Raw genomic sequence first — 17,837 nt, 5'->3', positions numbered from 1 at the left:
GCGCGTCTCACAGTCACGGACCTTTCTTTCATATGCTTTATGAAACCTCACCGTTAAGAATGAACTCTGTCCTACACCGTTTTCTGCAAAAGACCCCGCCATTTGGCACTATCGTGAAAGTAAACACTGGAAGCGGTCACGGTGAAGTAACGGGGCTGACGGGGTCTGAATTAAACAGAAGCTGCGGGAGATTTGAGATATTTACATCAAACCTTTTCGCTTGCTTTGCTGAGCCAGCTGAAAGCGAGCCATTCCTGCGATCGTTTAATGATTTATATGAAACCCATTTGGCGCTTGTGCAAAAGATTGTACTTCTTGGAATTGAAATAACAAGAATAGCAAAAAATGACAGATGTTTAAGAGATGCGTTCCCAAATACCACCAGAGACACAGCACCATTATATAACTGTTTTGCTAACCAATAAAATGATGCATTTACAGCCATTGATGCTTAAACAATTGATACATTTCTTTTAAATGGATCAGGATATTTTTAAACAATATAAGCCAATATGTTTTGACTGTCCAATTTTCTATTGCAATATTTCCACCTGAATTCAATTGAAACTTCAACCTCACAACTCAGCAAAAAAAAATTCTGTTGTGATGTACAATGTAGCGCCAACATCCAATGTAGACATTCAGGAAACTGGCATAAAACCAAAGCATAATTATACTAGATTCAGTAGCAACGCCGAATGAATGAAGCCAGGTTCCTGTATACGAATGCACAAAGATGTTGAGGAATCCGTGCCAATAAGCCTGCTCAGGCATTTGGATGGGATTTTGTTATGAGGTTAGTGTTGGCAACCGCACTCAGTCAGATGAAGAAATCATATATCTTGCCTACCCACACAATCTGTGCAGGGGATGAAATGCTGCGGGCACATTTCTGCTGTACAGTACAAATCTGAAGTTAAACTGCAGAGGAATTCACAGCAGTGCTTCGTCTACACACCAGCCCTTATTTCACAAGCATGCAAAACTGATGACAATTGATTTTACTGCTTTCTGTAGTACAAACATTCATTCAGATCAGACTGCATCATCGGCTCTGTGGATGAAGTTCACGTGTGTTTAAGTCCTCGTATATTGAGATACAAACAAAACCAACAAAATGTCACGCTTGTAACATGTTAAACTGTGCAACTATAAGCAGAGGACATATTTAAACAGTAGAATTCTGCTTACGTGATTCCTTTTATGTTTTTCCGCATTGCGCAGATCATATGGCTCCTGAAAAATGGACTTAATGCAGCCGGGAAAACAAGGTTTAATCGCAAAACCTAAATATAAACGAAAATAAATAGTGTTGCGTCCACGAATAAGCACAACGACAAACTCACTTCACACAAACAACTGGCTCTGTCTAATGCTCGTTTAATTTTGTAGCGCACGTGGGCTACACTATTACATTTATTCTTAGCACAGACCGATCTAAGCACGAAGATGTATCGACCCTGAAACACTAAAGCAATGCAAGCCATTGCATTATTAAAATGCAGATCTGACATCTGTTTAAATCATGGAATACTGAGCATTCATGGGAATAAATAAATGATTCAGTAAGATTTTACATTTCTTCATTTCTGCAGTTAAAAAGAAAATGTGCAGGAAAAATGTGCCCAATTGCTCCAGTGCTTTACTATCCGAAACCACAAAGATGCAACATTGATTTGGGTGATTGTCAGGGTGTGCTATGTGGTTTGATATGGTGCCCTGAGTGTTTTTAACTATTGTGGGCTTATGGTAATTTATAAATTGAAGTAACTACTCTCCTTGAAACTGTAAATTAACAAAAATCAGCAATTGAGCAAGTACGTACAAATTCTGTTGAGAAAACTGCTATAGCAAACCCCTAAAATGCCGGAATGCACCTCCCTTTCCACAATTATGAATAAAAGGAAATAACAACATCATCAGCTGTAAACATCATCAATTAAAAAGCTGCTTTCTAGACTCATACAGTAGTTAAGATGGAAGAATCAGGTAAAATGTACAATATATTTTATTCTGACCTTCATATCAAAATCTATTACAGCGAGTAATGTGTGAACACAGCATTGATATTCTGGGATCCTACAGGGCATCATGTAGCGCGAGCCCTGGAGCGTTTGACCTTAAAGACGGTTCAAGAGACATACAGATGGAAAAAGAGGAAGGGGCACTTAAGTGTTGTAATTTAGCCAGCGCTTTTGTCCTTCACCAGCTCCCTGTGATTCTCAAAAAGGGTTGGCATCGCGTCCCGACTCCCCAATGCCACCAAATTTCATTTCACACAAACCTTTTGCAAATCTATCTTTCATACCTCACTAATTCAGATGTATAATACAGGTCCGCAATAAAATACAAAGCACTCATCTGCAACGTAAACTTAACTAGCAAAATTGTCCTTTTGTTTATTCTGGGTTTAGTTATTAAGCGCAAATTTCATCTCATTAACCAACAGGCACTAGAATGTGAACATCCGTCTTCATCTTCAAGGTTTGTGAAATTTATTTTCTAGCTGACTGCGTTTCGTCTTCCCTGACACACGGCACTGCTCATTTATCTATGCTGCAAATATTGGGGAATTTTCCACCTAAAGTGCCTTTGGCAGCTGAGAGATAATGGCTCAAAAAACGTATATTGCCTAAATATTGCTGTATGCAACTGATCCATATCCATGAATTACCATCCACATTTCACTTGCACAATCACTTTTCTGACTTCTCATCAGGACCGGGTGAAAACTGCAGACTTTCTGTATTTTCTGTGCAGATTTTCTTCCACATTTAGATGTCGCTCAGGTTTAATTTTGCAAATGGTCGCAATTTCAAGCCCTGAGCTGAAATTATAATTAACAAAAGTCAATGCAAAATGCATAACAAAAAAATGTAAATAATAGGCACAGGATTCAGCAAGTTTTTTATTTTTGAACACAGTCAGAGTTTATGATTGTGCAACAGCTACGGATGCTCATTTCAGTTAATTTCCCTAACCGAGAACTGATGCTCGTTATCAGAACATTAACCGTAAACTGATAAGATTTTAATATTAAATTGGAATTTGCGTTTGTCGGCCGCATACGCCTTCTCATGCAACAACCGGAAGACGCAGACTTCAAAATGAGACAAAGCTACAGTTGATGAGGGCATGTGACACGAAAAAACACAGATTTATTTTAACATGGAAACAGCAGCCTAACGAATAGATCAACAACATCACCTGAATTCACATATTATCAGCATTTTTGACATTGAAGAAAAGCTAAAATAATACAAATCCAAAGCATAAAATAAACAGGCAAGAAAATAACACAGAAGAACCTGCAAAGTTAATTTCCATCAGAAAGTTTTTTCATCAAATAAAAATAGCAGACCTACCTCAATCCAAAGTTATATTATTTAACTCAAAAGAATTATTTTAACTTATAGTATTAATTGGTCAAAAATAATCCTATCGGTTAAAATTTAAATGGTCAATATGAACATCCCTAGCAGCAGCCATGACTCACTTTGAGAGCGCTCTAAGAATGTAATTTCTGCTCATTTAGAAGACTTGAATATGCATGAGAGTCTTCACCATGCGTTACAGAGGGCGTTGCATTTCATCAGGGCAAACGTGTACTGTTTCACGGCTCTGAATGCCATAAATGCTTTCCATTCAAATGTAAAAAAAAGAATACGAAAACGTTTCCGCAAAGAGCGAAGTGGAGAGGGAAAAAAAGCTTTGTCAAATTAAAGCCATGATTCATCAAAAGTTGTGACCTTAGAAGACATTTAACAGATGTCCATGTGAATTCTAAAGGTCACCCCATCACCTCGGAGAAAAGCAACGTTTTGACGGCGCATAATTTTATTCCACAATTGACTCAAACGCTATTGCGTTTAAAAACAATGCGGACGGCGCATCACAGCCATGCTCGAGTATACATCGATAAATGCAAATACTGCTAATGGTGAATCAGATGGCCTCTGCATTTTTTAAAACATCTCTTACACTAAACACAACCTGTGTTGAGCTGGGGAGGTTCATTAACAGAGTTCTGTGACATTTGCAGTTCAGGGCAGTGGCATAATCCGCAGTATCTGTATGTCCCAGAACATACAGTGCAATTCCACTTGTCACTGGGGACTGAACAGGGACGCATCCAGAATACATTAAGAATGCTCTCACATACTTGCTGGCTCTGAACTGATATTGTCGTGACTTAAAGATAATTTGAAGGGATGTAAACACAGGCTAAATCATAATGAAAGTTCTGTATGAGGTGCAGCTTAGAGGATGCATATTTTAACCAGAAGGAGAAGAAGTGCCCTCAAAACAAGTGCCTCTCGCTGACATGTTCTCACCGGTAAGCGCATGAGAATCTACGAGTAAGTGTTTCATATTTTTTCCAGAGGAACAATGCTTACCCAATGCTTACAGAAACTACAGTTAAAAAGGAAGAAATGTGTGAAAATATAATTTATGTTTCAAAATCACTGATCATGTGCTGTCCATGCCTACCAACAAACCAAAAGCGTATTTCAAACAAAGGGCTTCCACCTTAGACAGAGCTCTTCACGAAGTCCACAGTCTCATTTTTGTCAAAAGCATAACTAATAAGACCTCCGAGTCTGACCGAGGGTTAATTCCTCATTGAGATGCGAGGGGTTTGCAGAGAGAAATGACTTGTAATCCTCAAGTTTTTTCTGTTTCTACAGGCAGTCCTCTCCTTTGGAAAATCAAACAGTTAAGTTGAAATACAAGATTAAAGTGGAATCCTGAAACGATAAAGATAAATATTCATGAGTTACAGGTGAGAAAAAAAACAGACCTTGATGTCAAAGAAATAAAAACTGTGGGCAATTTAACTATTCTGATTCTAATTCCACTCAACGAAAACCATTACCACTCTTACTTCGATCCTACTTTTGATTTTTTTTAAACATTGTGCAAATAAAAATACTAAATAACACAATTAAACAAATGCTTTAAAAAGTTGAATATGAAAGTCACATTATTTTTACCATCGAAAGTACTCACAAAAAAAACCCAAACAAATATTTCTGTCAGGACCACTATCTTCAAGTATTTAAACAATAGCAATATTTAAGGTTGGTGGAATTAAACTGCTCTGGGCAAGCTCTCCGCTTGTCCACGCAGCCTTGCATGGAAAGTGCGGGAGCGCAGCAATACATATCACCCCACCTGGGGAACTATAACATTCACGATGCGTAACAGGATTAAATTAAAATGATCCTACATATAAAGGCAGATATGAAGGAGATGGGGATGGCTTTTTAGTGCATCATGATTGAGCAACTGATAAGGAGGGAGAGAAAGGCAACTTAATTAGGACGCAGTCTAGTATGTGTTGAATGACTATTGGTTAACGTTGATTAGCTGCACCTGATGTGATTGGATGATTCAGGCTAGACTCACGTGACATGCCAGAACTAACGCTACGTTACAGATTTTCACTCATTTATACATTTCGGCATTATTACTTTTACACAGTAATTACAAGATACTGGCATAACACTAAGCTTAAACAACAGTTTAACATAACAGTTACTAAAAATGAGGTGTCCATTTGATTATTTTTGACTTTTATGACTAATGCTGTCCTCACGAACCAAGTTCCAAACGTTAGTCACCCATCATCGGTTCATCCAACCTTCCCTGTGCTACAGAAATGTCTGACAACAGCGACAACTGGTAAATATTTGTTTTATTATTTAATATATTTCAAAAGTACAAATTTTGATATTTGCAATGTAACGATATATCGTAATTAACGACATAAGCTCAAAATTTACTTGAGCTAAATTGATGCTAGATGAAAATAAATATTACCACAATAATTAACAACACAGAATTGTGCAAAAAATATAAAAAGGTCGGGCGAAACAAACATTTGTTACAATGTGTAATATAAAAAAAATGTAAGTACACATTTGGTACTGATGTATGGTATTCACCAAACAAACATTAAGTAATACCAATAGTCGCACATCAGAAAGCTAGACATGACAAAAAAACTAAAAAGCTCATGAGAAGCTCATCACCGGTATGTTTTGCAAATGAAAGCGGTTGAAAATAAAAGCTGATTCTCGATTCCCATCGCAACTAATAAAAAAAAAAACACAGCAACCATTTAAACTCATTCAAGACAGAACTGACAACACATCCATAAACAAGGAAGAATCAATTCCTTTGATAAGGTCTACTGAAACCATAGCAACTATCTTCTAATAAAGAGGCTATGACCTTTTGAATAGTGTATAATAAAGGGAAGGCTGCAGCTGGCGACGGTCTATTCCGTAAACAAGCTAATGTGGTACAAATGAGAGCGACGACCAGCGCAAACATTAACCCTGCACTACGACGTCCGGCTGCATTCAAAATGACTCTGCCCTCTTCCTAGCACACAATTGTGTTGCCCTCGGAGCTCTCTTAGCTAGCTTTATAAAAAACTATTTTTCTGCAGTGTTTAAAGCTTCCAGACAATCCCCAGAGAGAGACGGTCAGTGGCATAAGCAGTCCATTCATATCTTCCTGCTCTAATCAATTCAACAAAATGCAATCATCAATTAGCAGAAACACGTAGCCAACCATCTGCCATCACCTTTAGAAATGAAATACTGTAGGTGATTCCACTTAGCGGAAAAGTGTTGCTAGGCAGGCGTACGTCTGTGTGGGAGATTGCGAGATGGTCCATCAATGCTTGACTTTTAGACGTTACGCAAGTATGTGGTATAATAACATTCCTTTTCATAGCTACTTTACTGTAAGTAATGGGACTGCTTGCAAACAAAATGATTCCCAAGAAGTTGCTCTTTTCAAGATCAGGACACTTGCAAATGTTTTAATTTACTTGAGTTATAATGTTTGGGTAAACAATGACGATTCCCTCAATTATGCTCTTGGTTAACTTGGTTAAAAGATTTTTTTTTCCCAAATAAGACTTTGATGTCTGCTAAAGGTCTGGAGATCTGGAAAACATCTGCTGTGCAAAAACATCTGCTAAACGTCTTAGAAAGAGCAGTTTTCAGGATTTTTCCTTGCACATTTTGCGAAGACACCCCACATCATTGAGGGAGGCCGCCGCCTCCAATTTTTCTAGGCAGGGATAACCCTGTTTTTACAGACATTTTAGATCATAAACATCTTACAGACATCTTCTAGATGTCTTTATGACATCTGACAGGAGACATCTCAGACACATATTGCAGATGAGCAAACAATAAAAAATGATGTCTTGCAGATGTATATGGGGACATCAAACAGATGTCTCCAAGATTTATGTGTGTTAACAGGGTTAGTTGGTATTCAATTGAATTTTCTCTACATTTCTAATGAAAATCTTTAGAGAAATGTCTAACAGAAACAAATAAGACAATGGTAGACAATGGTTGACAGACGTACAGAGTATAGAGCTATTTTATGTCAAAATATATACTTATGAGAAATAGATGATTTATACCCTGTAATGTGACAGATCTCTTTAATCTGAAATATATTTTAGATAACAATGAGATTAAATGAAGAAGAAAAAAAGGCTTCCGTGCTTCTCTCCATTCAGACCAGCTGTTTACTCATGAGACCACATATTAACTCTGCTGAGAAATTGGGAATTTCATCAAATGTCCCGAGCAATAAGATATAAGATCTTTTCGTTTGGCTTCAGAAAAGAATTAAACAATACACCTGTCACCACATGGCGATTGGGCAACAGTCCTTGTCATTTCTGAACTCCATTGAGAGATTTTAATATCATCTTCAGTGTCATTCTAATATGATTTAATTGGAGGAAGTCAACATGTGCTGCACTCCGAAGAAGACCAAAAGCACTTATGGAGAGCAGCGAAGTCATTAAAAAGATAATAATGAGAGATCAAATTATGACTGCAATTCCTGGTAGGACGGCAGCATGGCACATGGTGAAGGATGTGACCCATACTGCAGATATTTTACTATTAAAATGTGTAACAAAACAAGTACAAAACATAGAAAACACACTGGTGGGCATTTGCAGTGACAGAACAGGTGTAAACAACACAAAAGCAGCAAGGAAATCTTTCATTATAGAGCTGGTCACAGAGCAGATCAGATCCGACAGAACATTAATGGTCCCTGTAAATGTCAGTGTTCATAGGCTTTTAGGGAGAGTCGACTTAGAGCATGACCTCGAGCAGACAGAAATGGTTTACTATGTAATAAAGTCTTGGGGGGTTTTATCCGAATCAAATCAGCCCTCCTCTAAGAAGTAAACTTTTCATTTTAAAGACAGAGGTAAGCTCAGCGGGACGTTCCCAAACCTCTGTACTAGTTTAACTAAACCTGCTAACATCAAACTAAAATAAATGGTTAACATGAATTTCTAGGGGTAAACTGGATTCTATTGTTCTGGGAAAATATTTAAACGTTTAGCAAATGTCAAACGGAAGGCTTCAGTAAGTTTTAGGTTTAATGTCAGACATATGGCAAGAAACAAAGAAATTACTCGTATTTAGGAAGGTGAATTTTTCTAAAAGCTCTATGCAGATGGGACAAGCTCCCCTAGGAGGAACTAGGAGAGAAGATAAATTGTTTTTCACAGAAGTACTTGTGATTTAAATCCCATACTACGATCTGTGCTTTCTCAAACAAACACAACTAGGCTATTTATAACATAAATAATTGCAAAGCATATTTTCACCCCTAAATCATGATCATATGACCAGGTCACTGCTGATTCTCATGCTTAGTAGTACTATGTATTAAATTCCCGTAATATTACCCATTTTAATATACTTCATATATTATATAAAATATACACATCTAAAGAGAGACTCCCACCTCAGTAATAACTACAGAGATTTTAACTCAGATTAAATTTACTTTAAAAACAAATTCCATCTGAGCAGTAGTTTTATTGACTTCTAGAGGCTTCAGACTAAAATATATTTGTGTTTGCAAACCATCAGTTATACATGGAAAATGTTCTGTGGTGAGGATCAGTACCAGAAGTCATTAAACTAAAGTGTAGTAATTGCATTGCTTGTTTATCTAACAAATGAGCCCTGATACGTACTGAGCACAGCAACTTCGAGGGACTTCTATGGAGCGAATGACAGCGTAATTTGTTAGCATAATAATAGAATTCCAATGAGGCGTTTTAAGGGAACCATCACAGTCTGGTCTTACAGATAATGGACAAGTGTAATTCTCAACTGCCCTAATCCGATGCATTAGGGCGTTATTACGTCTTTTGCCATTATCATCAAAATTGTGAGTGGTTTTAAAGACATTCAGTTGCCAGGGTGCTTTGGATGGTTGCTTACTGGACCACGTAAAAAAAATATATATATATATAAGTCTATAAGTCTTTATTTGTATATATGCCTGCAATACTTCTAGGTCAGCTCTCAGCACCCATTATCTCTGTACTACTAACACAGTTAAAAATCCTCCAGACACATACTCACTCCATATTCACCATATTGTTCCTCAGGCCATGTAACAATCACCATTAATGAGAACAGGGAGTTGGAACTGATGGAAGACACTATTTGACGTAAATTAAAAAGGGGTCAGGAGGGTCCAAAATTAACACTCTTGAAATGAAAAATGTGAGTAACTGCTGTATGAACTACTTTACTGTACAATAATACAAGGATTAAAGGCTAAGTGAAACAAAGAAACATGTTCTCAATTTTACCCTTTTGGAATCGCAAAAAGTAATCTCTACACGACAGGCGGTTGGGGGGGACGGTTTTAAAAAGTCAAAATGTCAGATTTTAAAAAATGAAAGAGATAAGGCATATTATTAGATGTCAGATTTTATAAAGAACAGGAACATGTTTTAAAACATCCTTGGATATAGATCGATGTATGGCCTGCCATAAAAGAAGAACGCGTTCAGTATCAGTAAGCATCTGTTCAAAGTAAGCGTGCATTAAATCATAGCTTTAAACTACCGTCATGAAGACATTTAAGACATCAGCATCCACCATAATTGTATACTTTATACATTATGAAAATATACTGATAAACACACTAATAAGATGCTTGGTTATTTAATTTGTATTAGAGCACACGTGAATATTAGCCCCTGTCAGGTAATGACCAAGGGAGAGAAGACAATAATGTTAGACATAAATCAACATAAAAAAGTCAGAATCTGGATAAAGCATAATGACTAAAACATGGTGTATATAATAAATTGTAAATTATTTTGGTTATTAATATGCATGTTTGTATTTTTTCTGACAAACTGCACTAAATAGCTTCTTTATTTTCTTTCTTTCTTATTTTAGCATTATATATATATATATATATATATATATATATATATATTATCCTACAGAACAATATATTTACTGAAGAACTGATTAGTGTGTCTGTGTTTAGTTTGGCTGCCTAGCTGTGCGTGCAACCATTTTATGTCATTGAAAAAGAACATAGCGGCTTCTTAGGTAAAAATTAGTATTTTTATGGGTTTTTTTAAGAATTGAAAATATTTGATGTGTTTGCGACAAATGGTATTAGTGTAAGGCTATTACAACACATCTCTCTATACACCAGGTTCCCTTTAAGAAAACTACATATTAATTTCATGTTGACTTTAAATCTTATTATCAAAAAGAACGCATGACAGCATTTTTAATAGATGTGGGCGGATAAAACCAAAGGAACAAAATGAATAAAAGAACAGGAATCACTGAGCATTCTGACAAATTTGACTATTGAAACACTCGTCTGTGTTGCATATATGAAAAATCTTTCAAGTCATTCCACTGTCGATTCGACAAATTAAAAAATGCTGGCAAAACTCTATTTCATGGCTTGGAACCCTTACGAAAATTAACCATGGTTCTGCAACAAATAAAACCAAAACCCATGGTTACGAAATCATGGTAACCAAATGAACCATTGTTTTTCGCTACGATAACCAAAATGTAACCGTTGTATTATAAACTATGGTTATACAAACGGTAGTAAAAAATCTCTTTAAAAAACTTTAAAGAAAAAGTGACAAAATTATAACAATAACAATGACAAATCACATAAAAAAACACTGCATGCAGAAACGAGAGCTCAATTATTTAAAATACTTTCAGCATCCATCTGTTTGTGGCTTTAGACAAGCATTAATTTCCCAAAAGGTCTGGGACTCTGCGCACATTCCGAGGAATACAAAGCAGTCCTCCGGGCAATGTTCTGAAGTGCCGGAAGGCTGTGTGTTCACTCATTTCAGCTTGCTAAGGAACCACACCACCCTACTAATGACATACATCCCCAACAAGTTTTATTCAAGCATGTGTTGACACCGTCGAAGTATGCTTTCAATTAGCACTTCAGAATGTAGTAGCACTACTCGTGTGGCACGAAGAGTCAAGTAACTCCGACTTTTACAAAAGATTCTCAGAATCAGTCGAGTCTAAGATGAAACACACGAAAAGGAAACACAATCCCAACACCTCCAGTTGGACTCTTCGTTAAAAAACAAGTGAAACAGACCAGGAGAAAAGGGGACGGGGCTTGAGGGCTAGTCTCTATTTTTCTGCGGTTGTTCTCTCTAATTAGGTATCTGTGAAGACAAAGTCAAGAGCACATCACTCCCTAAAGCAACTTCACATTGAGTGTCATCATCTCTACCAAGATTTTTCAGGCCCTGGACCTCAAAGGAATGCCGGACATCTTCAAGTGGCTCAGATTTAATAAGCAGCCTGAAATGTCTCGAGACGATGAACCCAAAATGATGAGGCTGATGATAATTTAGCCTGCTCCTTCTCATTTTGCATAGCAATCCTGCTTTAAAAGTCTACACTTTTTTCTTGAGATGTATATTCAATTATATATTAGGCTGTCAACATCCATCAGTTATCTCTGAATCAAAACATTTCTATAATTCAGGGGAATATTATGCAGGTGTAAGCCAACATCATACTTCAAAATTACAGAGGTACAGTAAATGGCAGATATTCAGGTTGTAAATAAAACTAATTATTATATTGACAGTAAAGCCACCGTCACCTGCAAAACCATCAAGATGCATCCAGAGTCACATAAAAAAAATCCTTAATGCTCACACAAGAAAGGGGGTCAAGTAAACTGACTATATGGTTCTATCTTACAAACATTTGCATGTATTTTTTTTGGCAGACGCTTTATTCCAAAGCGACTTATATTGCATTATACTACACAATTTGTTTCGGAGTATTGGCAATCCTTGGGAACAAACCTATGACCTTGGCGTTGCTTACTCCATGCTCTAACCAATGAGCTAGAGGAATAATTGTACAAAAGTGTGGGATTAACATGAATATTTTTGTTGGCCACATTCCATTAGATATTCACAACGATAAATTAATTGTCTAATACTAGGACAAAAATCCCACCCAAAACTTCCCGGGAAATCACAAAAGAGTTAGGAACACTATACTGTAGCAAAGATCAATGGTTATGTAAATGTACTTGACCTTGACCCTGAGGAGTCATCTGACATTGTTACACGATACACATAAATCTGATGAGTATTTGGTTTAAAGCTGGAAGGTAATGTGAGCGCCTTGGGTATACCAGCCACCGAGTCATGCACTCTAATGAGGATGACAACACTGTTTTGCAGACTTGCCACTTAATCTGACCGACTAACCATCTAGATGCAATGTTTAAACATTCATGCCATCCATAATCCACAAATCATTAAAAACAAACGAGTGCCATAATTGTTGAAGCTGACTTAATTCATTTGGCTTACCGAGTGCACTGCATATTGCAAAGTACAGGATTTACAACCAACCAACGCTGTCATTACGCCTTATGACCAACACACTGGCAGATGAAGGCGGCCCACCCAGAACCCCACAGCAGCACAATGTGTCCTTTCCTTTAAAAAAATAAGCCTTTGCTCAACCCCTACTGTGTGCCTCAAGACATATGTCTCGTTTGGAATAACACCTTGAGCAGGTGGCACTGTGTCATCTGTGCAAAAATCAAGGAGATTGTATGGATGGGAACGGATGAAATGGGAAAGACTCTGACTTCTCTGGCACATCATCGTTTTATTCATCTGTGTAAGGGAATAAGATTACACATTTACTGCATGTAAGGAATACTCTTGGCACATTAATTATGTCTCCAAGTGGTAAGGTTTGTCCTCCTGGGGACAATTCAAGGTGGAACAACAGCTCTGATTTATGATAGCCAAAACAGAGTAATGTCAAACTCTGCAAGACTGTCAATGACAACTGGCATCAGTGTAATATAAACCAATCTAAGGTTAACATTTGGGCCATGATAATCACAAACGTCACTGTTATTGTACCTCAAATATATTTGCTTGCACCAATGTTGGCCAAAAATGTAACATCGTTTTTATCAGATCACTTATATCTGTAAATGGAGGCCAAAAAAATTAAGTCGTTTCCAAAGAATATAATTTGTATAAAGGACATTGAAATAATAGAAATATAACCTCCTTTTTTTACCTAAAACCACGTCTGAATTAGCGCTGGATCAGCCCAGATTATTATTATACCATACGTTCAATACACTCCAGTAATGCCCCATAAGCTCTAAATGCCACACGGACCCAATTACATTACGCGTATTTAATAAAAAAAAGACGAATAGGCAATGCTGAAAGATCATTACAAGTATTTGCGCAACAAAAATACCCGATACTAACGTTAACTGCGCAATTAAAGTGCCTTATAGAAAAAGATGAACTTGAGTTTTTAAAAGCACGAAGAATATCAGTGGGGTATTTACACTCTCCTTTATTCATAAGAGATTAAATGTTAACTAACAACAAATGTAAAAACGATACAAAGAAACGACCTCGCGCAAGGCGTCCCAAGCACCATTAGTTTCACTAAACTTCATTCAGCTTATTTTGAAACAAGAAAAAAACGAGTTCTCGCCGCGATTAACGTTCATTTACACAAAGAACGTGCACTTCACAAAAGCGCGTCTATCCCTATAAAAAAGATAGCTCTTACCGTCTAAATCCCTGAAAAGACGACGGCCACGACATCCGTGATTTCTTTAGACCCGGTCGATGACCCGTATCCACCGCGTAGGTTCGGTCCATTTTTGCCCTGGTTGCGTTCAGGTAAGCTATCTGCCGGTGTCTGAGAGAATATTCGCTGCCTCTGTCTCTCTCTGTCTCTGTCTCTCTCTCTCTCTCTCTCTCTCTCTCTCTCTCTCTCTCTCATCACTCTCTCACTCTCTCTCTCTCTCTCTCTCTCTCTCTCTCTCTCTCTCTCTCTCTCTCTCTCTCTCTCTCTCTCTCTCTCTCTCTCTCTCTCTCTCTGTCTCTCTGTCTCTCTCTCTCTCTCTCTCTCTCTCTCTCTCTCTGTCTCTCTCTCTCTGTCTCTCTCTCTCTCTCTCTCTCTCTGTCTCTCTCTCTCTCTCTGTCTCTCTCTCTTTGTCTCTCTCTCTTTCTCTCTCTTTGTCTCTCTCTTCTCAGAGTTTCTGCGCTAGTGATGGTGAGGCGGGCGGCTGCTGCCTCCGCAAATGTTCAGGACCAGCGCGTGCACGAGACCGGTCACTTTCCCGCTCAGCGGGAGCGACCGTTATTTTAAACTGACACCGACTCTGAGAGAAACCGTTTCCGATAAACCGCCTTTAATATTACACCATGCGCTGCACATCTTTTCAAGCGGAAAAATGCCTTGCAGGATGAATAACTATAAATGCACGAGCTAAAAATAACACATAACTGTGACATTAGCCTAATGTTAGCCTAATATTGAAATATTATAATGGGTGCAATGATTGTGCATATACTTCATGAAAACTAAGAAAGAAAAAGGCCCCTCATCTTAAATGATAAATATAAACTGACTTTGACTAGCAATAACAAGCCATGTTTTATGATTTGAAAAGACAAAACGACTAATCAAAACAGACAGAATTACTCATCAAGCCATTTTATTTTTAACTAATGCATATCATCCACTGCCATGGTAGTTCAACTTTGTGGGCTTCAGCAATAATGTGCTGAAGGGAAATGCATTAAGCTGCGCACACTGCACATGCTCAAGAGCAAATTTTCCAATGCAAATTCAAGTTTACTGTAGGCTGACTGATTTTCATGAGTTGATAAGTTTTATGATTGAACTGAATAATGGATTTAGGTCTGGTAGAGCAAATCAAAGCACCCATTCACTTACAGGTGTGTGAGCTTGGAGTAGGCTATTTTAAACCTTTCAATAGAACCAAACGAGATACAAGCTTGTACATACTGTGATGGCATTCCTAATACTAGCACAAATATACAGTTCATGGCTTTCTTGCGACCGTTCCACAAGTCCACTAATAATTGAGGCAACCTAAAAATACAGTTTTTAAAATATGCAGTTTTGCACATCCTGAAAGAATACTAAATGGAAACCATAATAAGGGATACCTAAATAATCTGTATAATTGGAGTCTGTGCAAGAGTCGTTATACGTCAAACACAACGGAAAGCGACGCATTTATATGGTACGTGACGCACAATGTATTTATTACATGCTACAGCATGCACAAACTTCTAAATGAATCTCAGCTGTTTTCACATAGCAAGAAGCACCAATGAATATGACTAACCGGACACATAAAAATTGCATTTCAGTCCATAGCTGATTCAAGCTCCGGATATTGCCACTCCAGCACAGCACGGCCTCAGCAAGAGACAAATGGAGATTTTATATGCACACTGCTATGAAAGACATGAACCTTGTGAGAAGAATTCATTTTTTGTATTATTCATTAAGTATTAATTTTCATACCCCCCCAAAAGGTCGTATTGGAATGTGTTTAAAACTATTACAGATTCATGAAAATCCAAATGAAAGCTTATTTGAACAGTTGTAGTGTCACCACGGTCCCATTGGACGTCCTGTCCAATGGGACCGTCAAAACCGATCAACAATAGGGCTGAGAGTGTGTCACCATGTTTAATTCCGAATGAATTATAAATGTGCAATGCTAATCTCAATGCTAATCTCTCATCTGCAGTTGTGAGTACTGTAGGTGAGAAAATCCGTATTGTCGTTTTAAAAAAATACGTCAGGTATCCTGCAATTTATACTTTACAGAATGAATGACTTATGAGTCTGTACTAACATGATTTCACAAACTTGTCATTTTGATATTAAACTTCCTTTCAGGATCTGAATCATTGATATACAAAGATTTTTCATTTTCAATGAGAGAAGATCTAGCTGTGTTTTCTCTGTGGGAAAAATAAGAGGAGGCCTTTCGTGGAAAATGTTTGTCCTTGGTTATAAACAGCACTTCCATCTATTCGTATAACCACGTCAACTATTAAAGTTAATGGAAGGACAGTACCTAGTCAATAAAGTCTCACTAAAACACTACATCAGTGCCTGGCTAGTTTAGCCTAAAAATAAAGTGCAGTTTCAAGATGACGCAGCTCGTCAATGAATAGCCACAGGAGGAAATTGATTGTGAACGGTGGGGTGCCGCTGATTTTTCTTTTGTACAGAATAAAACCACATTTAAAGAGAGTGCATGCATGCTTTAATGCTGCCAGCGCTATGCAGTAGACTATATGTCGTTTTCAGATTTTCAGCAAATGACTCTCATGCAGAATCTTTAAAATGCAAGAAATGGTCAACACGGCTACTGAAATATTTATGATACACATGCTTAGGGACAGACTAGATGAAATTTCAAATACTATTTAGGACAGATAGTATGCGAACTGGGACGCAGGCACATGACTTGATGGGTCACAGCGACCTAGCAACTGGACATCATCGCAAAAAAAACACTTGAAACATCAAAGCACCCATCTCGCAAAATACAAAAATGTGGAATATTAAAATTCTCTACTATACTGTGTGTATAAAACTGTAGATTAACATCATACGCTAATAGAAACTGAAGCCAGAAATTCTCTTTTATCATTGAGACTTCAGCTCTTTAAAGAGCCCATCACAGAAGAAACAGGCTGCAAGGATGATAAATTATAATAATGCCAAAGTACTTTCTAATCTAGCCTTCCCACCAAAGAAACTCCCATATTAAAGAAGAGTTAATAGAAGAGACAATAATATCGCTTTATTTCAAAGCTTTTAATACTTGATTCTGGTCAAATTGTCCAATCTTCTGTGCTTTATTTATTTGACAAACAGCCATGTAACAAGCCAAACAATGTGATTTCACCGCTATAGAAACTTCAAACGTTGGGGTAAGGCATATTAAAAACATATATTGCATAGTGAGAAACAGCAGTTGAACCAGCAATAGAAAAAAGTTTACTGTTTGGAAAAACAAGCCCTGAAATGAGTAACATTAGCAGATCATGAAAAAACACTGTTGTGGAACACTAAAAAGACTGAATCTGTTTTTTGCTCACCTGCCTGCATCAGCAGAGGTGATGGCGATGACTGGGGGAGTACGCAAGGCCAGGGTGGTGGGACGGGCGATCGGCTCGCTCTCTTTGCTGTTCCAGTCATGTTGTTCAGCCAGTCGAAAGACCAAAGGGGGCAGCTGCAGATTCCGACTGGAACGTCTGCGCACTTGGAACAGCTCCACGTTTGGAGCGAGTGCAACCTCTGTATCTGCTTCCGGGGACTCCAGAGAGCCATCGCACACCTGGCACAACACAAACTCAGCGTTTACTAGTGTACAGTCCTCCACGGACCTGTGCAAAACATAGAATGCGCAAAATGGATAGGCCGATTTTTTTCTATTAGAATCTCCAATATATGCCTTTTCAATATAAATCGCTAAAGGTCAAAAACCATGCACGCATTCCACATAACAACGGCTAACCATCAGTGTGCCAAAACAATATGAAGCTTCATGTAACACATTAGTATTCAATACGTGTCCTACAGAAAACTGTGCGGCATCCCAAATGC

At 37.7% G+C, this 17,837-nt stretch overlaps 1 protein-coding gene across 2 annotated transcripts in view; it reads right to left on the bottom strand.

Annotated features, from left to right (window-relative positions):
- LOC306889603 (3',5'-cyclic-AMP phosphodiesterase 4D-like) overlaps positions 1-17,837 on the bottom strand; it is a 113,321-nt gene that overhangs the window by 73,273 nt on the left and 22,211 nt on the right. For both annotated transcript variants that reach the window (XM_079448725.1, XM_079448723.1), the window contains exon 3: positions 17,330-17,568. In XM_079448725.1, the coding sequence (XP_079304851.1) occupies positions 17,330-17,568 (239 nt within the window). The remainder of the gene's footprint in view (positions 1-17,329; positions 17,569-17,837) is intronic.

The sequence above is a fragment of the Barbatula barbatula genome (assembly GCF_947034865.1).
Source record: "Barbatula barbatula genome assembly, chromosome: 24".
NCBI lineage: Eukaryota > Metazoa > Chordata > Actinopteri > Cypriniformes > Nemacheilidae > Barbatula > Barbatula barbatula.
This window is presented reverse-complemented; position numbering and strand designations above follow the sequence as displayed.